Source organism: Myripristis murdjan, chromosome 14 (genome assembly GCF_902150065.1).
Source record: "Myripristis murdjan chromosome 14, fMyrMur1.1, whole genome shotgun sequence".
Lineage (NCBI taxonomy): Eukaryota > Metazoa > Chordata > Actinopteri > Holocentriformes > Holocentridae > Myripristis > Myripristis murdjan.
Window position 1 is genome coordinate 18,483,079 of NC_043993.1, and position 22,787 is coordinate 18,505,865.

The window sequence follows — 22,787 nt, forward strand, 5'->3', positions numbered from 1 at the left end:
TGGATACAATGACAGTCTTTACAACACAACCATTTCACATCACTGATGCAAGCGGTGACTAACGGGTGGCTACAAATAAAGATACATACCTGAAGCTGTGAGTCACAACAGCAAACAGTCCCTACTGTTGACCAGTCAAATGACAGTCATTGCACTCGGCCAATGATTACGCCACATTATCCTGTTTGGACCTATGGGAGCGCTTGGTGGGCGGGGCTAGTGTTATAATGGGCGGGCCTAGGCTGCAGTATAGCAACTCTCTGTTCGACTTGATGCCCATTCAGCTGCCCACGTGGTGGAGAACATAAAAAAGGTAAGATAAATTGCATTTTCCTCCAGTTTTTGATATTCAAAGCCAAACACTTGTTATTATAGATGTTCTTGCCAAGCACCATCTAACAAGTAAGTCAATTCGACATGTTATTCATTGAAGACTTTGTGTGTTGACAACATGAGACGCCTAAATTACCGTGTTAGCCATCAAGCTAAGGCTTCAAGCCTCTCCTTGTGTTCAGTGAAAGAGCTGCGGTGATGTCACCGTGCAGTGGTGTAACTATAATAAATTTTGATTTAAGACATTCGACGCAAATTCGACGCTGCTCGGGTTAGCATCGCCAGCGAAACCAGCTAGCCTAGCATTACTGCTGAGTGTTGTAGTGTTATGGGGCTGGTCGTGTTAGTGGTTGTATAAACGGAAATTATGCGTCAGCCCGCCTTTCTGGAACATTTCTGGCCGCCAGACTGGGATTCCGTTAAGTTTCCTGAATGAAAACTGGTTGTGACTGCTATACCGTGCGAGTGTATTTTGAAACGTACGCCACATTAGCATTGGCGGATTTTGGTGAATTATTTTGAAGCTGTTGTTTCTTTCGTAACGTTAGCACTTGTTGCCATCAAACCATTTTTGCACACGCTGGCTATCGTTAGTTAGCAGCTACCGAGGTAAATACAGATCCGTTATCACATCTATGAGTGTTTTTAAATTTGCGTACGTACGTTAAATTTGTAAAACGGTGTTATCTCTCCCGTAGAATTTGAAAGGTCCATTCTAACATAATGTTTTCATTTAACGTTACGTTTAGGGAAACTGGTGGTGCTTTGTCACCTAGTATTTCTAAACAGCTTATTTTCTCCTCAAAAACGTCGATATTTTGTTGGCAAATATCTTAAGATGATGCCTAATATTTACTGTTGCAGTAGCGTGTCGTATGTGTAGTATCTTTGTCATGTTGCCTATTGAGTGTCCTTCTTTTTCAAATAGTGTTCTCAAATGGTGGCTGTCTGTTTGGAGTCCACTGCCACTGAAATGTCCTTTGGTAGTTAGTTGATAGGTCTATTGTTTACCTCACTGTTGTTTCTCCTACCTTTCATTCACATTAGTGTGGTAAAAATTGTTGCAATTTTATTCTGTCATTACATGTTTTCCAAGACTTATATATTGCTTGCTAAAATTTAACCACACAGTGTTTTAGTTGAATGTTTTCATTATGTTGTCTGACTGAGGTTCTTTCATTCACAGAAACTGCCGGACCGTAATGAAACACAAGTGAAATATGCGGAAAGAAATTGCAGCTGTGGTGTTCTTCCTGAAGACGCTGATAAAGAAGAGAGAGAAGTTGGATTCACACAAAATTGAGTTGTTTGTTGAGAGATTGGCTGTGGCACTGCAGGAGAAATTCAGGGGGCACTGGTACCCTGACAACCCTAGCAGAGGCCAGGCATTCAGGTACTGGTCTTTTTTCTGTGCTGCTGATAAGTAGTATTACAGTTTTGTTAGTTGATAGCAGTATCAGTGAAATCTCAGTGCTCTTGATACTTGATTTGATACCACGGAAGATTGAAACAAATTTTATTCAGCACACACTTTTTTTTCAAGTGTGTGTTTAGATATTAACAAGTAAATTTGGCTCATTTAAACATTTAGACTACCTTAGAGTGAGCGGACTGTGTTTTGATTGCAGTATTAACTTGTAGCCTTCAAGAAGAAAACACAGCAACCCAGCCAAAAACTTCACATCACATAATTTCACATCAGGAACTGTATGAAATGTCCTAATTTAACAAGAAATCCAGTGGCATAATGGCATTATGTTCTTTCAGTTTGATAGACTTCTGCAAGCATGACTTCTGCAACTCTTAATGTTTCAAGTCTTAAGTCATATATAGGGTTAAGACTCTATTTGAAGATCAGTGATTTACAGAGTAAGGTATCAAATTGTGCTGATACCTCTGATCTTTAAAAAAAAAAAAAAAATATATATATATATATATATATATATATACACACACACACACACACACACACAATTTAAAAACGATAGCACTAATATTATTTACAAATTTTTGGCATTGACTTGGGACCAAAGGATTGACTATGATATTGACATCCCTACCGGTGAGGTTACACTAATATTTTTCTGAGACCTTTTAAGTTGTCAGTCCTCAGGAAAGGTAGCACATCCTTCATTGGTGTCTTACCTCTGAAGAATGTAAGCATTAAAGAATTGTTTTTGTGTGGTTTCCAGGTGCATCCGAGTGAACAGGTTCCAGCGTCAGGACCCAGAGCTGCTTCGTGCCTGCCAGGAGAGTGGAGTTCACTACAATGACCTGGGGCTGCCCCGAGAACTCACACTGTGGGTGGACCCAGGGGAGGTCTGTTGCAGGTGAGGCCTTGGTTGTGTTTGGCATATGTTTGTGAAATAGAGTGATAATGATTGGCTTTTCATTATCTGGTTTAGACAAAGTTAACTGATACAGCTTTCGATGTAAGAAGTAACTATAGATTGTAGACAGCGACTAAATGAGTCTGAATGTTTCTTGAGCTATAAAATGTTTGTTTACATCAGTAGTGTATGACAATATTTTAGTTCATCGACAGGGGTGTAACAATTCTCCAAATCAACAGTTTGGATCATTTCTCTTTTTTGTGGTGGTGCCTAAAAAAATCAGCATTTTTACTGCATGTTAATGATAAAAAAACATCTTTCCAAACAAAGCCTGTTTAATGCATACAATGCCATATTACATTTGTGTATTATAAGATTGTGGTTAGAATTAGTGTTTGGAGGTTAAACAGGTCAGTCTCATCTATTTTGTACTGGTGTGAAAACACTAACAAATTACAAGTTTCTCACGGAAAACTAAATTTTTGCAATAACAATTAGGCTGATGCCAATATTTTTTCAGCTGCACTCTTTCCATGATTTTAGGCCTTACACTATCTTTGAATAGGGACAAATTCAATTGTACAAATTCATGAAACAAACTTAAAATATAATCCTCTTTCACATGACAAAGGTGTGTTTGTTTTTGTTTTGTTATGTTTTGTTTTTTTTTTGTGGAAAATAAAATCCCTCTTAGCCTGCTATACAACTACCTACTCCCCCAAAATTCCCCTTCAAATAAATGTAGACTATTGTGAGACCCAGGTGTTGGAATTATGACCCTGTTTCAGTTCAAACTCAGATATCGCCCTGATCTCTCTTCAGTCCTGACTACTCTGATCTGAAGATACAATTCCTTTGTGTTGGCGGTTGGTTTGTGTTTCATTTTCATCTGCAACAGTGCCTTGGTTTACCCTTTCCTAATAGTGCAACATGTTTTTCTTGCCTGACAGAGGGAATGGTACCAGAGGATAATTTCAGAATCATATTTTTCACTGGTCTTGCACCTCAGTCAACAAAGGTGACAGCCAGTGATTACTAACAATAACAGCAAGAGAAGAGCCGCTTGGTTGTCAGCACCTGGAAGTGGAAGTTGTAGCTGTTATAGTTCCCAAAGTTTACACATTTTCTGTCATGTTCTAGATAGGGCTGCACGATTAAGGCCAAAATGATAATCAGGATTATTTTGATCAATATTGTAATCACGATTATTAATCACGATTATTCATCATGTTAGGGAAAAGCATCTGTATTTTTATCGCACTACTTTTAAACAAACAATATGTGATATGTGTTAAATTTTACTGTTTTAATAATTAAATGTATGTGTCACAGTAATTATCGTATGTGCACTGCAGTCTGCTGTATAGGATTCTGTACAGCGTGCTTATAACCTTCCATCTTTGGGACTGTGAGATGGAGGACAGAACCACAACTCGAAATTTGTGGAAATTTGTGTCATGGATTCGGTCTCAGTTTCAGAACCGTTACACCCCTGTTCATCAAATCAAGCTCTTCATTGTGTTTATATATATATATATATATATATATATATATATATATATATATATATATATATATATATATATATATATATATATAACCCAGGCTTTTTAACAAACTGCTGTCTGACAGTATTTATTTAGATTAAGACTTAATCAGATCCGAACAGATAAAATGTTTGACAACTAACTGCTTGTGCTCTTAAAACAAACAAACAAACAAACAAAAAAAACAGACATTCATAGTTAATGGTGTTTTGGCTTCTTTTGTCCTTACTAGATATGGAGAGCAAAACCCATGTTTCTCAGTGGCCAGTTTCTCAAGTGATGATGAGGACAAAGATGTCACAAAGAAGGTGACCAGCGCTTTGGAGAGGGTGACGTCAGACTACCACTCAGGTTCTTCTTCCGATGAGGAGAGCACGTTTGCTTCCCCCCTTACTATTCCCTACAGTCGACGCACTCACCAGGTATGTTTAAAATAATTTTATGATGTCTGACCAGGGTTCCATAGAAGTATATAAAAGCATGCAAATAAGTAGAAGTACCAAGTCTTGGAAAGTTGGAATTTGAGCACAAGTTTCAGAAATAGACATCATCATAGACATCAGAGTCTGTCCTAAACTGAAATAAATGTCTAAAAAAATGCTGTTAATCTTCAGCTGAAATATGACTGCAGTACTGGAGCATTTTAACTAGGAAGATGAAAACTGCAGTGTAATGGTAGAAAGATTACTGAAGCCTGTGAATCATGTTATTTTTCTGGATGACCTGTCCATATCAATCTGTCAGATGCTGTGGCCTGTGATTTTAGAGTTGACTAGCCATAGCTACATCTGAAACTAATACTGCTCATCTCATTTGAAATTGAGGGCCCTTCTTCTGACACCAGTCTAACATACTATTTTCATTTTTACTCTGGTGCCTTTTTCAACTGTACCCCTTTTTTCCCTTACTGTGACTTTAGAGATAAGAGACAGTAAATTGTTAGGGTTTACTTATATTACACAAGCCAAAATGTGTAGTTGGTTGTACATTGTGTGACTGGTAGGTTAATACTTGGGATTAGGATAGTTCATGTAGCAGTAGACAGCATAACAGACTATTTTTGTTTGTTTTTTAGGCAATGAACCCAGCTGCTCCCACATGGCATCCAAAGAAGAAGATGGTGCCCGGGAAAGGTCACATCCTTCCTCGTCCTCAATATGGCTTCAGGCCCCGCGGCAGAGTCCCCCACACCTTAAGACATAACGTATGGATCCCTCCTGGTTATGGAGGAGGGCCTGCATACTGGGACAACAACCAAAATATGGCACACTGTTACAGTTAGGGACCATGGTGTTTATAGTTCACACTGGACATTTAGGGAGCAAAGGCTGAAGGAACCAGTAAGATGACTGACCAATTTTTTTTCTTCTTTTTTTTTTTTTTAAGAAGAGTTTTTATAGTTAATTTTTTTTCCCTAAGACAATAACTATTCTTGCACTTTAGACCATTTGTAATAGTTTGACTACAATTATCACTTTTAATAAATTAGCTATATTGGAAGTCATACTTACTTTGTAGTCTTGAAATATGTATTGTATTTTTATGATGGGAAAACTGCATGTATGCCACCTACCGTCCTTTTGTGAGTAAACGTTTTATTTATTCATAGAGTAGAATTATGAGATCTATAGGCTTTTTAAATTATGAAGTCTTATTAAACACCATTTACAAGCATCGTAATGCACTGTGCAGTTGAGTGTTTATTCTTTTATTATTTTTTAAAATGATAGTGGGTTGTCTAGCCTCTGAGTGTAATTTGGTACATTCCTTTGGGTAAAGTGGAACTTCATTAAAGAAAATGCTGTAACACTGATGTCATTGCCTAATATTCAGAGTGAGTGGCCTTTTTCATTCACCGCTTCATTATTCAGTATGACTGTAGCAGCAGTGATTGACAGCTGTCATGCTGAAACATGGCACATTACATATTGCTGGGTTGTTTTATATGTGCGTGCTGAACTCTGACTTGCACAGGCCGTGAACACAGACCAACTCATGCTGAAATGTCTTATAATTAAACACAATGGATGAGGGTCCATAGGCAACACTGTAAACTGGGATGCACAAGGTACTGCGTCAGAATGGACGTATGGGATGACCAGATGCAGTGCCAGACTGTCAGGTTTGACTGATTACACTGGCAAGCTACCCCACTAATCCGTATAAAATCTAGGCCAAACTCTAGCTGGCCATTTTTTTGCCGTCCTCCCTCCTCAACAATAATAACATTAATCATATAAAGTCATTCATCATCATATACCGACTTCTCTGGTTTGATTAAAAAGGAACACGTAAACTGAAGTTAAAGTACATCACCGATCACCTGTGAATCATTGGAAAAGTAAGCGTTTTTTGAAAACAGCTGCTAACCCGGTTTAGGGTTAGTTTCCGTGTACCGGGGCACACAGGCGCGGCTCTATAGCCATTGCTTTTTTCCATCCCACTGTTGGTGCACTATAAACCAACTTTTCATGAGTTACAATTTAACGAATTTCCATCACAAGAGCTGAAACGAAAAACTAGACTCCCTGAGATTAACTTCGCACATATTTTTTATTGTAGAAAGCAAAAGGGGGAGAAAACATTGTCGGGTCTGTCATTTATCATTTTGGTACTACTATTAGTCTCAAACAAACGCTGCGATATTAAGGACAGTTTAACACGTAACATCTGTTTCCATTCATCCACTCTAAATAAATACATTATTCACATGAAAGTATGCTACGAGGTTAATGGACACCAAAACCTCAGGTAATATTGTTGCCTTCGTTAATTATCTGTGATACGGAATGAGCGCGCATGATCAACAAAGTCGTAAATACACTCCAAAAGCAGGAATTAACATGACTTTCCAAGATGTGATGTAGAGGGGGTATGGAGAACACGGGCGTTGGTGTATTTGATCGTTTTTACCGTATGACTTGGGTATTCAACTTGCTTTTGATGGGAAATACTATCAAAAAATAGACCCAACGCTAAAAGTAGTCCGGCGGCTGTCATTTCTTTTAAAAAATCAAGTGGCATAAAGTCTCCTTTGTGCAGCAGCCGCGGGGAAAGGGGGATAAAATGAGCAGCCATTGATTTGAATAACTCATTACAAGCAAAAAATGTGTGGAATGGAGCAAAAAAGAAAAAAAAAGCCTACGGGGAGTGAAATGGTAAACATGACCTATTTATAGACTACTAATTATTTACCAAAGTCGGAGGTATGAGCTTATGAGAGATACACTGAAGGCAGCACACAGCACAGTCACATTGTCCACAGCCAGGTAACACTGGAGGAAATTCCCGGCAGGTGGCGCTGTTGCATCTTGTTTGGGGAAAACGGCGTGTCACGTGACGCCCTCCAGCTCCCTCCGGTGTGCACCTGCCGAGAGCGGCGGAGGAGGAGGAGTGGAGTTTCGGATGCTTCGGCGGAGCTGAGCGGAGCTGCTGCTTTTTTACACCAACTCAACACAAGTTCCTGCGGCCAAGTTTCAGTCGACAAGTCCCGGACTAGCTGGAGAGGAATGGAGCCCACGATAGCCCGGTCCTACGGCGCACTCTTTATCATTTTAGCAGGTAAGTTTTCCCACAAGAAGAGCCGCGGGGCTACTTTTGCTGCCTTCAGTTTCCACGAAAACGGCAACGAAGTAAGCTAGTCCCGGTGTGGTCAACCGAGAACAATAACGTCAACGGCTGGCGAGTGGAAAAACGAGAGAGTGAATTCTGTTTTTTCAGTAAAACTATATTGGTGATAACTTTTAGTTGACGATTGTAGTTCAGGTTACTGTGCTGAAAATGTTAAAACGCAGTAGTTAATTAACCGCGCCACACCAGTAAGCACTATTCAAAATTGCCTTTGGGTAGTTTTTAAGCCAACCCAACTCTGGCCTCAGGTCAGTGCCGTTAACATGCCGCAAGCAAATGCCAGGCAAATGTTAATGTGGGTTTGTCAAAAAAAAAAAAGAAAAAAAAGAAGGAAAGAAAAACTACGTTAATCTTACTAGTGACAGCATTGCTAACAAGTTTCTGCCGTGGGATTTCTTTGAATTTTCCGCCTTGGTACCTGCATTATTAATTTAACCTTTAAAATGCAAGGTCAGTCCCAGTAAATATATTCGTTAAATCAAAGTTTGTTTATTTCATGTTTATTTTCACGTGTAGCTCTCATTTTAAGTGACTAGTGTTGACTGCATTGGCTTCGCACATTGAATATGAGGCATTCTGTTTTTTGGTTTCTCAGACGTTTTGTTGTTGATTTTTTGCATTAAGGTTAAGGTTATAGCAGGGCATGAAAATCCTAACGCATTGTGTTGAAAGCACCTGCTGTCCTGTGACACTGACTACATTTTAGAGATGTTATACTGCCCTGTATCTCGGCGCCTAAAATGTAGGTGTTTTCGCGTGCTGTATTTTGCTTTCTCTACTGGAGGTTAACACAATAGCTTGATCCGCTCTAAAACCTGTAGCTGAAAGGACTTTAAAGTGCTGCGTTTTTGTCTGCCATCTGCCAGCAATGCTATTTACCCCCCTACCCCACCTCACCCCACCCCACCCCACTCCACTCCATCCGAAATCCGAGGCTATCACAACTATCACAACCACATGTTTGCTCGTGTTGACAGCTTTGTTTGTGCTGGTAGAGTTTCCCAAAGTTTCAAGTGCCCCCGGATAGATGAGCTTTAGAGCACACAGGGATAATATTTGGTTTCAGTTTACAATGTAGATGATTGGTCAGTAGAGGGGAGAGGGAAACCTTTGATCAGACCAGTCAGTGCATTCTGTCCTACAGATAATCTTTGTTAATGAATTTACACTGAAGTTGCTCATACTGTTATAAAATATATGCTATTCCTCCTACTCCTACAGCTGTGTGAAAGGGCACCTTGCTGTCTGTGGACCCCAGACAGTCCCCCCAGGCAATCACTTATTTATTTGTTTGTGTGGAGCAATCATAATGGCTTTCGAAGCTTCTTTTGGTAAATAATGCAATGGATTTAATATCTGTAAAGATGAGATGATGGATATTAGGATGAGATTTGAAAATCTTAAGTTTTGTTTAGTTTTTCCAAACTGCTGGCTGTTGTGATTTGTTTTCTGTTGGCACTCCGTCAAAATGCAAATTGCTGTCAGTTGTCATCAGGGCAATTGACACAGACAAATCTCTCTAGTATTGATTACCCATGAATGAAAACAATATGACATTAGTTTCGGAACACCATAATCATAAATGTGTTTCACTGTAAATTTACCCAGGCTGTTATATTGACAGGGGATTATAGCAAATGCAGAAAGTTGTTGTATGTGTATGGGTGTGTCAGTCATTTACTGTCCTGGAATTTCCACTGAAACTAGTAGGTTCCTCCTCCCTCTCCAGATACTGCCATGAAGCTATTGTTGCAGGACTGTATTTTAGTTTCAGTGTAGAACTTCTGACAAATATTGCCAGAGTATCTGAACAGGGACCTCTGAGCCACAGTACTGACATTCCAGTACGCTGATTACTGAGAAGACTCATTCAATAATGAAGTGCTTTGTTTAGGCTGTTCCGGCACATCTCTCCATGCCATGTAAAAGCTGGGGCAGTGAGTCTAATATGTAAAGGTCTGGAATCTGGATGGCGTGTTGTTTAGCCTACTTTTGTCTCATGCTGCACATACACTAGTTTGGGCTCATTACCATCTTAATAGCATCGTGGCCTTGTCATTTGGGCACTGTTCCACTTCAGCAGACAAGAACAGCATTTGCCAGACTCATAGGATTCTTTTGACATGGCTTAGAATCACACAATAATGCACTAACCTCTTTTTTTAATGACAAAATAATAATTTGGGTATTTCTGCTCCATTTTCTTTTTTCTGTTTGCTCATGACATATGTCAAGGAACATAAACTAAAGAGACTTAAACTCCTGATGTTTGTAACAGGCAGTAAGAATTGTTGAAATTATGGACAATTTCTATAATCAAGAATCTGTGAAACTACAGACAGTCTTCAAGTGGCCTTCATGTTACTAAATAACAAGTACAGAAAACATTTATAAAATGGTATTATTACCTAATTCAATTCTTGTTATGCTCTTCAAGAGGTTGTGCTTTTTTTTTTTTTTTTTTTTAAAGCCTTACTCAAATTCCTGAGATAGGGTGACATCCCGGTTAAAAAAAATACCCTCCTTGGAAATGAAGAAAAAACAGGTTATGTCAGTGTTTACAAAGAACTTGATGCCAGCCAGTCTTTTTCCCAAGTCTGTCGTCAAAGTGTTTGTCCCAGAAATATTGTATATTTTTCCATTGAAAGGCACCTTGTAGTTATCCCTCCCATAGTCCCTTGCTAGCAAGTCTGTCCAGTCAAACAGATACCTCTTGACATCTACCAGCTAGCCATTGCTTTCTATGTGTATTTGTCTTCTAAGTCTCAGCCAGTTATTTTCTTTGTGCCCTGCTACAGTATCGCAGAACCTGCTCTGTTATTTTTTCTCCTTCCTCTCCACTCCTGGTTCTTTGGGTCAGCATTGAAGAGTGAAGCTATTATAGGATAAACATAAACGCAAAGAAACTACAAGCATGCGCCGAACATTGTTACCTGATAAGCCTAGACCCGAAGGCCCTGGCCTGGAGCTGGTTGCTTGGATACCTTTTGAAAACAGACAGGTCCTAAGAGTGTGACTGTGTGTGTTCCTGTTACTCAGATAAAAGCTACCCTCCCCCTTGCTTGAAAGTCTGTATTAGGTCCTTATTTACAGCAGAAAGTTTTCTCCTAGGTTATGGTGTAACATGGCTTGTTTAATTGATTATCCCCAAGAAATAGAGTTTGAATCAGTAACTCGTACCTGGGGAACAAATATTTTTACAGTTTATGTGAAGTGAAAGAAATCATTGTGTATTGATAACACGGTGGGCCCTTAAGGGAAAAAAGGTGGTAGGAGCAAAGAGATGGGTGGAACCATGTATAACTCAACCTGAACTATTGCCATGGCCCCAATGCAGACAGCCATGGCTAAAGATCACAATTTTGCATTCAGTTGTCATGACACCGCTATCCAATCCTGCACTTTGCCTCTTGTTGGCTGAAACACGCTCCAGCAGCAGCTTCACCTCCAACCCGGCAGCCGGCCGCTCTGCCTGGAGCCTCCGTCCTTGGAAATAAAGCAAGAACATGTAGAATCGGATTACACTCCGGGGACGGTGCTTTGTCCTCTGCAATCTGATGATGGGGACGACTGGTTATGAATATTCAGAACCCCAGCCGTTAATATTTTAACATGCCAGCGATGTACAAGCCCCTCGTCGACTCCTATTCGCCTGTATGCTGGTGTGAAACACTGATCCTGGCCTTTACCTAACTACACCACTCCACCCCTTCCTTTTCTGTTCTCTTTCACGCGAAATGAAAGAATGAGCAAATTGCCAACCAGAGAACCAGTGAAAATGATTAATAGTACTTCTTGTTTCTGAGCCCTGTTAATGGCCATGCAGCCACTTTGTATTCAGAGCTCATTCCTTTTTCATAGGTAGCAGGAGTGAAAACTGCCTTCTCCTGGGCTGCTGCCAAAACACTCTGTGGAGCGGATATATTGGCAAGATTTTATTTGAACCCATTGGTCATAAAGCCACTGTTACACTGACAGATATTTCAAGGTGATATACCTTATAACTTCTGTAGTACTGTGACAGTGACCTTCATGGCAGGCTTTTCGGTAGCATGTAAATAGATTTAAGCTTAGTTCTGAAGCATTTATTACTTAATGACACTAATTGGGGTCAAGTTAATTCACAAAATTATGGTTTGGTGTATATTTCAAAGTTAGCACTCACAATATGATGTATTTATGATGTGGCAAGTGGTGTAATGTTCAGTTGTGATTCAGTGTCTTGAGCTGAAATCCAATTTAATTGTTACAGTTAGTATAGATTAAATTTAGAAAGTCACCATTGTTTCCCTGTACTTGAGTGGGCTATTGCCGGTTCATGCATGGAGGGCAACATTTATGCAACAACACATGGCTTTGAAGTAATTATTAGAGTAAGTGTAGTTTTTGATGATTCCACTATGCCTTAAAGATTGAGATTGTATTTATAGGTTGGTGAAATAGCATAGCAGGCTATTAGCCATCAAGCTGGGTGATGTTGCCAAGCAGCTTCGCTGCACAAATTACAATAGCTAACTAGATTTATGAGGGCAGAACTATTATTTTTAGGTGTGAATGATGATAATAAATTGAAACTAGTAAACTGAACTGGCAGTTCCACTGCTGACACTTATGAAGACTTGTCCTTAAATCACTGGTTAATTGCTGTAACTGTTCAAGTTGTGAGAAAGGGTTAAATTGAAATTTGTTGGTTTCATTTTTTTCTAATTATGAGATCGTCATTATTAGTTTCACTCATCATTTAGTAGTAGTTAAAATTTAGAGAAAGGATTACACCTCTGTGAAGTCTGACCATGCCTGTTAAAATTCTTAAAGTGCTGGTTGAGCAGCGATTTTATGGGAGAGAAATTTCCTCTGCTGTCTATGTAACCCATCAGTATAAACAAGGTCACTGCAGCACTGATTCTCTCCACTCTCTGAGTCCATCGGTCATCATCACGGCATCGGTCTGTTAGGACAATAAATACCCCCACAGCACATTCATCACTTAGCCACTTGATGCCCAGATCTGCACAGCCCTGCAATGCCCTCTGCTCCTAATGAGGAATAATGGGCTCAGTGACAAATATGCTGTTGACTGTGGTGGTAATAGGGCTTTTCACATGCCTCATATCTCAAATGAACATCACAAAGACCCTTTTTATTGTAGATAATCTACAGACAGCCAGAGGAGACACTGCACCTGACAGTGAGTGTTTGAAGGGTTTCATTTCAAATTGCTAAGTCTAGATCCCTTTGATTTCTTAAAAACCTGAAATTCACCAGTTAGCTAATCCTTCAAAATGGATAGGATGCTGTCTTTAGAGACACAATTGTTTTTAAGACCCGTAGTTTTAATATTAACCGGTATTGATTAGCATGCCAGAATTCATTTTGTCAGAGTACTTGTCATTCATATGCCTCAGTCTGGACTGAAATGCTTAATTCCTTTGTCAGATTTTGCTCATCTTGGACTCTTTGGGGTATAGCACTCTATGTTTGTTATTTTTTGAAAGGAGGGTTTTCTGTGTCAAAATTGAGATATGAAATTACAAGACATTCTGTAATTAGTATCCAGGTCTGTAAAGCATTAGTCTGCTTTTGGTTCTTCATTTGGGCTGAACTTGAAATCATTTTCTTTTTTTCTTTTTTCCCCCTTTTGTGACTATGTATTCTGATTCTTTTTGCATAATATTCTCACGGCATGAGCCAGCCATTCCAGTGTGAGGATACACAATGTGGCAGGCAGGTCCCCAGGGTGCTGCATCTGCAGGTGCTGGTGTGCAGTCTGCTGCTGCCTACCTGCTAGGTAGGTGTCAGCTCAGCTCTATACATGCTGCAGCTTATGTTAAACTATCTGCCATGTGGTACGAAGCGATTCGGTTTAGTAGTAGACTGTATTATGATAAATTGTTTCACTTTATCATGTAAAACAGACCCAACAATTAATTCTGACAATGAATCTTTTGCTGCCAGTACAGACTTTACACAAGGACATATCATTTTTGAGATAAGCTTTACCCATTGAAATGTGCATGTCACATTATTAACAGCCAGCGTCAGGGCATTGTCTTACACAGAGCTGAGTTCTTTCAGCAGTAACCCCCCACCCTGTCTGCTAAGAACATTAGAGTTAATTGCGTGTCTAATCTTGAAAAATATTATGGCTCAGAAAATAAGCGACATAGGCAGAAGGTGGGCTGGAATTTGGGAGAAGGAGGAGGAGGGGGTTGCAGCAGCTGTTAAAGGAGCCATTTTTAGCACCTCTATCTCATTGAAAAACATTACACATTGTCGACTGCGGGTATGGAGAAAAAGACAAATAAGTGTTGTCTGTAAGAATCCTCTTTGTTGATTCAGTCCCCCTTGAACTTGCTCCCTGTGGTGCTGATATCCAAGTCAATCTCATGTTTAATCATCTTGGCAAATTATGTAGCTGAACATTATGTTAAACACTCCTGTGTGCATAGATAAAGGGGATATGTTATGACACATATAATTGTTGTTGTGCACAAAGTCCTATTCTAAACACTTTCACCAGGGAATAATTTGCTGTATCATAAATTATGGCAAAGCAATCCTGTGGTGTAAATTTTTTATAAAAGCTTTTTTTTTTTTTTTTTAGGTTTTTGAAGGACTGTTAATACAAAGAGATACATGAATCATCCCAGAAAATCTCATTTCTGTAAACACTTCTTGCCTTAAATTTAATGTCACTATAAAGAAAACCCCTGGCCAAAGACAGACTGCCATTCCTTTGAATTTGAGAGTTAGGAAAGAATCTGGAAAGACATGAAATATTCATAAAGGTGTTAGTGTTCAGAGCCAGACAGACTATGCTTTATCTAGTGTGGTTTAGCAGGTGTCAAGTAGGAACTCCACCATCCCTCTGATGTGAATATATTTCATGGAGCTACAGACTTATGTTTGTAGGTGTGGAATGATGTCAGAACTAGATGGCTTTATTTGAACTGTAGCATTTGTGTCCCTCATCTCCTTTGGAAATATGAATGAATAGAAACACTTTGTTTCATGAAAGAGTATTATATTAGATTAGATTTAGATTAGATGAGATGAAACTTGAGTGATCCCTCTGGGGAATCTGGGTCATTGCAGCAGCAGAGAATAAGATATAGATAAAAATAAGAAAACTAGTGAGTACTGGAGATAATAAAAGGTAGGTTGTCCTTTTCTTTTCTTTTCTTTTTCTTTTTTTTTTTTTTTAAAGAAAAATCTTCTCCTGAAGCCAGAACAATTTGTTATTTCTCTGATCTTGAGCAGTTGATGTAATGAATCGTTCCCTCTGAAATGTGCATGAGGTGTTCTCTCCCAACGCTTAATCTAGAAAACCAATACTTAATGTGCTTCAGCTGATTTTTTTTTTTTTTTTTTTTTTTTTAGATTAATAACATTTGTTTGAACTCTGTTGTCATTAGGTTATGGTAGGTGTAATAATGCAAATATATGACATGAGCCTTTGTCCCTGCAAGGTCAACCTGTAATCGTGTCTTTGAGGCTGGTTCCACACTTGGCAGTGGGGCACTCTAGAAGTGGTATTTGCTGTCTTGTTTCTTGCTTTATATGAAATTATCTCTCTCTTTTTCTCTCTCCCTCTCTCTCTCGCTCTCTCTCTCTCTCAGGTATAGGCTTGGTTCAGTGTGAATATAATTTTTCAATTTTATGGAAAAATTTAACAAAGAACATGTTTATGTAAAGTAACTCAAATTATAGCTGTCAGCACTGTGGAATTTTGACGATTACTCTTTGAATAATTTTCTGTGGTGTAAATGATGTCCCATACAAAAGGTTTTAATGAATTCCGTGATTGGTTACCACCCGTCAAAGCAGCCAAAATCTCTTTTCTTGCTGTATGTTGAAGTTGCAACACTGGATAGGCTATTTGCTGCCATAAGATAGAAATGCAGTGCATGGCAACCTTATAGGGAAGGTTGGGCTCTCTCTCCTGTGAAATTTGTACCATTTAACCATCCAAATCTTAAAAAAGGATGTCTCTTATTTTAGAAATCAGTATCAGAGTTATCCTGACAAGTTCAAATCATCTCATTGGATATTTAAGCTCTTAATTGGTCTACAGTACATTCAAATGATTTCCATTAGCTGACTCTGCTTTTACAACCAGTTGTCCAAAACTCATGTGGCAGTATGCCCCCACCCCTGTCTGCCCTTAACCTTCATTAGAAAGGTCTTCTCCTTTTCACTGCCACCTGGTTTATTACCACTGACCACTGGGCAGTTGTTGGATCTATATGTTGTAATGACTGGGACATCTGCTAGAGTTGGGTATGGAAACGACTGAGCTCCTGAACCACAGCAAGGTCAACAAGCCACAACAGACATTCATTTAATTACTGTAGTGCATCTCACTGCCATGTGAGGAAATCGGCAGCTGGCCCAGTTGGCCTCCAGAGAGATGGGATTGAACCGAAAATAGCCCTGTGACTGGCTGGTTTATGATGGTCAGAAGGCACATTACTGCACAACCTTAATCACAAGTGCTGCTGTTTTAATAAGCAGGCACAAAGGGGCAGCCAGACTGCAGTTCTTGCTGGTGATGTAGGTTCCTGAGGAACCAGCTGTTAAGTGTCTTAATGGAGCCCATGTATAATTCATGGGCAGACGCAGCGCTGCCTAGCTGACTGGCTTTTTCTGAGTGGCCGATAATTGGAGGGAGAAGCATTGCAGTCCCCACTTTCCCACCTCCACCCCCACTCTCCTGTCACACTGACAGTAATAACAGACGTCTTCTTTTTTCAAGTTGTGGAGGAATATCAGCGTCACATTTAATCCCTCTGAGACATGGTGCCTGCCTAGTGACAATAAGGAGATGATGTATTGACTCCTGTGACAACGAGAGCTGTAACATACAGCCTCTGGAAATGGTACAACAGTTACAGTTGTATATTTAATGACCTGTGGGGACACACACACATACGCTCACACAGAGCCTGTGACCACCTACAATGTCACCTGCCATTTTATCAACTAAAAAGTCTCTTAGCCCCTATAAATCAGGCATCACCATGTGTCTTGGGCAGTAACGAAACCTCTCTAGAGCTTAAAAGACCTTGCCAAAAAGACATGAAAGCTGATGTCTGGATTTGGGTGGATATATAAAGTCACTGATGATCTCTTTGCTATGAGATCAAGAGGGATAAGAAGGTTGCATAGCCCTGACCTAAATTTAAGTTAACAGATATTACTGCAAGGCTTTTTATGATGTTTTATTCAAGATGGACAGTAACATTTCTAAACATTACCACAGCAGATGTCCTGGCAACATTTTGTGTTGGAGCGCATATTGATTCAACAATATTTGTCTAGTATACAATATGTTTTATTTATTTTATTTTAGATTTACTAGCTCCACACACCTGTATAGGCTACTAATACCTCTAAAACTAAGGTCAACAGTCTTGATTCTCCTTCACCTCAGTCACTTTCACTGAGATTATGTACTTGTCAATCTGATCCACGGTGGCGCAGTGTCTGTCTGGACCACTCGGGGCTTAGCCCTTTTAGATGTCATTAGAGCCATAAGGGGAGTCAGCTTGTGTGGCAGTTCTCAGGCAAAAGCACTTTGCTACACCCACTAAACATATCCTCTCCAGCCAGATAGTCTGAGAAATGACCTTGCAGAATTCCTTGTAGGTGACATGTCAGGTTGTGTTGTTAGATTATGGAAATTGTTCTACTTTTTGTCATGCATATGAAATTAACAGGATATGGTTTTAGAAGGTGTGTCATTTTCTCAAATAGAAGGTGTACCAAACTAACACCTCTTACAGTATTAACGAGAGGGGTCTTTCTTGAGTTGAACACACCAGTAGTATTCAAGCCAAATTTAGCTGTTTATTCAGGGGAATATTTCAGTTTGACTGATGTAATGTTTCACAGTGAGACTATCAAAGGTTAAACTTGTTTTTCTTGTTTGTCTTTGAAAGGCAACATTGTGACACCCTGTCCAAGGAATGTGATGCCTGAATATTCACAAAGCAATATGAAAGACCTTATTAGTGTAGGGCTCTGGGCTCTCCCTAATGTGGCAAACAGTCACAAAATGTAGACTATCACAGCACAAACGTGTTAGAGTAACCTCACATTTCTTAAATATTAATCTATCAGCTACTGAGGATAAGAGAAGCTTACAAGTTTTCTGTTCCTTTTTGGCTACCCTCATCAGAGACTGAATCTTCATGTTGTTTCCAATTCTGTTTCTTTCTTTTTTTTAACTTGAGCTTTTTGCTCTTCACTACATCCTTAGTGTCAGCTTTGCTTTTCCTCGGTAAATTACAAAATAGCACAGCTACTGCCCTTCATTTCAGAGGCAATTTCATGCTCTGAAGTTCAGTTTAATAGGGGAATAGCATACAGCAATGTACATTATACTTTATTTCCCTGGACACAGACTCCCTTTCCAAGGGAATTTGCCACAGTGTGTTAAGTGATCAGCTCACCAAGATGGATCTAAAGATCCACTGAAGGATGTCAGACTAGGGTCAAAATAACCAAGTGTTCACTGGTTGTATTTCTCATCACATGTACTCCTAGAATCTGAGCTCTGCGTCTTTAAAGGGCTTACTGCATTTATCTCTACCGTCCAGACTCTTGGCTCCTCTTTATATGAGTGTGACAAGCCTCATCTCATGCGCAGTAACAGAACGCAGAATCAAGCATAAATACCATCAAGCTATGTTACAACCAAAGTGGTAGTATTGCGCCTTTATGCAAGATAGCTGAACTATTGCAGTAGAGTTATTTTTAACATTTGCATTCCCAGTCACTTCATGTCATTTACTTTGTATGTAGACTAGAGTGGTCGTTTTGAGCCTTCTCTTCATGTCTGGGCTGAGAGTGTGAGCTGGAGGCATGAATACACCCAGCGGTCTTGGTTAAGCTGTAACAATAACTGACAGTGTTTGCCTCTGGCTTCCTACAGGGTTCAACACTCAGGTACATTTACTCCATCTGCCTCTGCGAACCTCTGAATGAAGATACTCCGGTCTTAATACATCACACTGTGGTTTCACTGCCTGCGAAGAGAAATAAAGAGGAAAGAAATAAAGGATTATCCACCCTGTTATCTTTTAACAACAATCTTATCTTGATGTCCTGCTCTAATGTCTCCCTTCCACAGAGGGCAGGAAGGGGCTGTTCTTTCACATTATCAAAGGCTCCATTCTGCCTGGTGTGTAAAGCTGTGGACAGGAAGAGAGGGTTTAGACAGACGGGATGCTTCAAATGCATTGAAAATGGCATTGATGTTTTTGCAGTTTTAAGTATTTTATCAATACACCATTTTTCCTAAAGTCCCTAGGGTGCTTTCAACAGAAATACAATATTAGTTGATTGAAACATGTTGTGTTGATTTTGTAGCCACAGACAGGGTACAAACACACACTTACATCCATATGGACATAAAAACATACATTTTGTGTCTATCTGTTCTACTAATGTCCAGATGACCACCACCATACAATGTCCTGCAGGCAGGGGACCTAAATTTAGCAGAAAACCTCGGAGGGATCAACATGAGCAAGATAGACTCATGCCCCTTTTCCACCAGAAAAAACCTGGTGCTAGTTCGGAGCTGGTGCTAGAGCCGGTGCTTAACTGGTGCCAACGAAGAACCAGTTTGCTTTTCCACCGGTCAAGAGCCAAGTGGAGCCAAGTCAGAGCCACGTCATGACGTCATCGGAAAACGAGATGACGGGTGCGCGAGACGCTCGCTCAGAATCACAATAACCATCATGAATGAATGAATGAATGATACTTTATTAATCCTTTGCAGGAAATTACATTGTCACGGCAGCTTCATCACTTTAACACACATAAAACTGCACACTCATACTCTACAGTGGCTGCAGCGTCTCTGTCTCTGTCCGCCCGTCCTGTCCTGAAGCCGGTGAGACTGATCAGTGAGTCGGGGATGATGTTCGTGAGCCGCGTCTCAGTCAAGCATATAACGCTGCTTTCCCGATACAGTTTCTGGCCCCGGGTGGAGCAGGATCTGGATTTATTAGCGATGCAAATACTGCTTGTGTCTTTACAAGCCTACATTTCAATACAGAGGCGAAAAACACAATTATTGCCGGCTACCTGTCGGATTCGCGATCGGAACGAATGACAGCGATGTTTAGTTATAAAACGGGTGCTTCTCATCCTTAAATGTAATTTGCTGAGACGCGTTCCATGCCGTTGTAAAATCAGTATAACCCGCGGCTTCTCGGGGATTATTGTTTATGTTTATAGCGTTCGCAGTTCCTGTTTTGTTTTGTAGCCCCGCCCACCAATGACGCGGTGGGCCGCGTCATCGGTTCTTTCTCTGGCTCCTGTTTAGCCCCTGCTCGGAGTCGGTGCTTGCCTAGCACCAGTTTGGAACCAGTTTGGCACCAATTTGGCCCCAGCTCGGGCGGTGGAAAACCAAAAAACTGGTGCTAAGTCAGGCACCGGCTCCGAACCAGCCCTGGTGGAAAAGGGGTATCATTGACTGCCTCCAAGCCAATCCATCTGACAGGCATACATGGAATAAAATAGGTTACTGTGTAAAATATGCATCCAGAATAGGCTGAGTTAATATCTTAATCTGCAGGAAATGTGCTACTGTATTCCACACAAAACGTGAGAAAATCAGCCGTGACCCAAATACTTGAATCACTTGGCACCTTTTCACCAAGTAAATGTCAGATTCCAGAGAAATACATTAAACAAAATTTCAGTTTTCTTTTTCTAAATTAATTCTGATTTGATTTGATTAATTTGATATTGTTTCATTTTTTGGCAAAAAATCAGTACCCTTGTAAATATGAACCTAGAGGATAAAAATGGTTATTTCTGATGTTGGTCTGGGTGTAAGTTTCACAAGATGCTCTGTTCCATCTTAAAAAACTACAGAGGAATTTAGGAATTCATTGGGAGGCATTTGTGCTGAGCACATGATATCCTTTATATGCCTCTACATACCTCTGTACGGTCTGCACTGTGGCCTCACACCACAATCCTTTGAGTGGTTTGGCGGTGAGCCACAATTGTCTCTACTCCATAGGTATTTACATTAGTTACTTTTATGTGTATATGTGTCTGTGTTGACCTCCCAGGCACCTTAAAGTTAAATAAAAATCTGTGGGCCTGATACATGGACAGAGTCTCCAGACAAGTCTTTGAACGAATCCGCATGGCATATTAGTCAGAGTCTGTGATTTGTTTTAAATGGAATGAGGAAGTTCTTTATCTGTGAGAAAGGCATATCTGACCTTGACAAAACTTGCCTCATTTAATCTTTTCTGTCGACATTCCTATGTTGGTTTACATGGTACAGCGAAACATTTGGCCCATTTCAGACAATACTGAACTGGCAAATGTGCTGAGCACCAGACATTAAAGAAAAATTGAATGGTCTTTTTCTTTTTCTTCTTTTTCAGGTCTGTCTCTAGGTTTTCATAAACTTCCCTTACTAATGACTTTGAAAACCTGGCTTGTTAGGAGCTCCAGTGAGGGTTCTTAATCCCTAATTGAGCCCTGTGTTTCAAGGGAGAATGTTCTAGTATGATATTCACGCTTGGTTGATCTAAGCTGGCTACTTGTGTGTTCACCTCACTGACATAATTAAGCACAGTCATGAGAACCCCCTTGCTTGCTTTCTGTAGCCTTATACATGTTGCCTGCGTTCCCCATAGTAAATGTGCATAAGACTGTATGTTCTCTCAAACCTGCTGAAACATCCCACCCCACATTTAAAACCACAGTGCAAGTCTATCAACAGTCTGAATGGAGTAGCTGCACTCAGCAGCACTTGTGTCTCGGTATTTGATCAGCGATGCTGCCTCCTGATCAAAGCTGGCTTTGTGCCCCGGGGTCTGGACAAAGGCTGGAACTGGGGCACTGGTAGGGGCATGGCCTCTATCAGAGACTTTATTTGTTTTGGGGGTTGGTGGATAGGATAGGCTGAGGCATAGCTGCTTCCCTCTCAGTGCATAGAAACTCCTGTGTCAGGAGAGAGACACCCTGTGACTATACCCCAGTGAGACATGTGGCTTTCATTTCTGGTTCAGAGTTAAGTGCTGGAAGCTTCGAACACAAATAGCCATCTGTAAAGTCTCTGTGCTCTTGCTTTCAAATAGTATAAATCTGAAAATACACAATCTTCCTCAACAGCTTCTCCCACTCCCAATTTTTCATCTGATCTGTCAAAAAATTATTATTATTATTATTTTATTTTTTTATTTTTTTTTACAGTACTTTGTTAGCAGGAATGAATTCACAATAGATCTCAAGAATAGATTCTTAAGATGCTTAGCTTTAGATTTAGGAGGCAAATTGTTAAGTTTGACTTTGTGTAAATAGGAAACAGCCATTGGTCAGTGTTAAGACGTGCTGCCCAAATGTCTCCCCACTACAGCACTGTTGCACAGTGGTGGAATTCAAGTTCCTAGAGGAAATTTAAGCTTGATTTACAGCATCATAAAGCAGCTCCAATTCAACAGTCACTCAGCCTTTAGACCACAACAATATCTGTCCTAACCATGCCTCCTGGGTTATCAGATTGTAACTGGATTGAGCAAAAAACACCAAAAAAATCCAGGCATAAATGGCACCATGATTACTCAAACCACCTCTGGAAGTTATCAGACACACATTTGGCCACATCAAAAGCAAAGCGTAAATGCCACTGTGTCTCCAGTACACATACAACTACTACATAAAACAGAAATAAATGTTGCACGAATCCAGCCAGGATGTGTGCAGATCAACTTGATGACGGATATCTTGGATGTGTATGCTAGAAATCATTTTCAGTCAGTTAAAACTAGAATTCTTTCTGTGGTTTAAACCACACCTTTGGTAGAAATTAGCCTCACACACTACTTCGAAGCACTGACTAATTGCTTTAGCTTTATCCCTCTAAAGCTGCAGTTCACAAACTATGATAAGCTGTATGTATACGTGT

At 40.0% G+C, this 22,787-nt stretch overlaps 2 protein-coding genes across 2 annotated transcripts in view; both read left to right on the forward strand.

Annotated features, from left to right (window-relative positions):
* The first annotated feature begins 211 nt into the window (after nucleotides 1–211).
* Nucleotides 212–6,026, forward strand: btg3 (B-cell translocation gene 3). Its single transcript, XM_030069744.1, has 5 exons — nucleotides 212–313; nucleotides 1,520–1,726; nucleotides 2,526–2,663; nucleotides 4,446–4,635; nucleotides 5,289–6,026. The coding sequence occupies exons 2-5, from the start codon at nucleotides 1,554–1,556 to the stop codon at nucleotides 5,493–5,495; spliced, it is 708 nt and encodes a 235-aa protein (XP_029925604.1). The 5' UTR covers nucleotides 212–313; nucleotides 1,520–1,553; the 3' UTR covers nucleotides 5,496–6,026.
* Nucleotides 6,027–7,559: 1,533 nt separating this feature from the next.
* cxadr (CXADR Ig-like cell adhesion molecule) overlaps nucleotides 7,560–22,787 on the forward strand; it is a 41,760-nt gene continuing 26,532 nt past the window's right edge. The window contains exon 1 of the mRNA XM_030069198.1: nucleotides 7,560–7,774. Coding sequence (XP_029925058.1) covers nucleotides 7,723–7,774 — 52 coding nt within the window. The 5' untranslated portion in view covers nucleotides 7,560–7,722. The remainder of the gene's footprint in view (nucleotides 7,775–22,787) is intronic.

What these genes read in the sequence shown, in the direction of transcription:
- btg3 (XM_030069744.1), top strand. Translation starts at nt 1,554, where the DNA reads ATGCGGAAAGAAATTGCAGCTGTGGTGTTCTTCCTGAAGACGCTGATA. An exon ending in CCAGGGGAGGTCTGTTGCAG is followed by an intron (nt 2,664 to 4,445) that starts GTGAGGCCTTGG and finishes TGTCCTTACTAG; the next exon opens with ATATGGAGAGCAAAACCCAT. An exon ending in ACAGTCGACGCACTCACCAG is followed by an intron (nt 4,636 to 5,288) that starts GTATGTTTAAAA and finishes TTTGTTTTTTAG; the next exon opens with GCAATGAACCCAGCTGCTCC.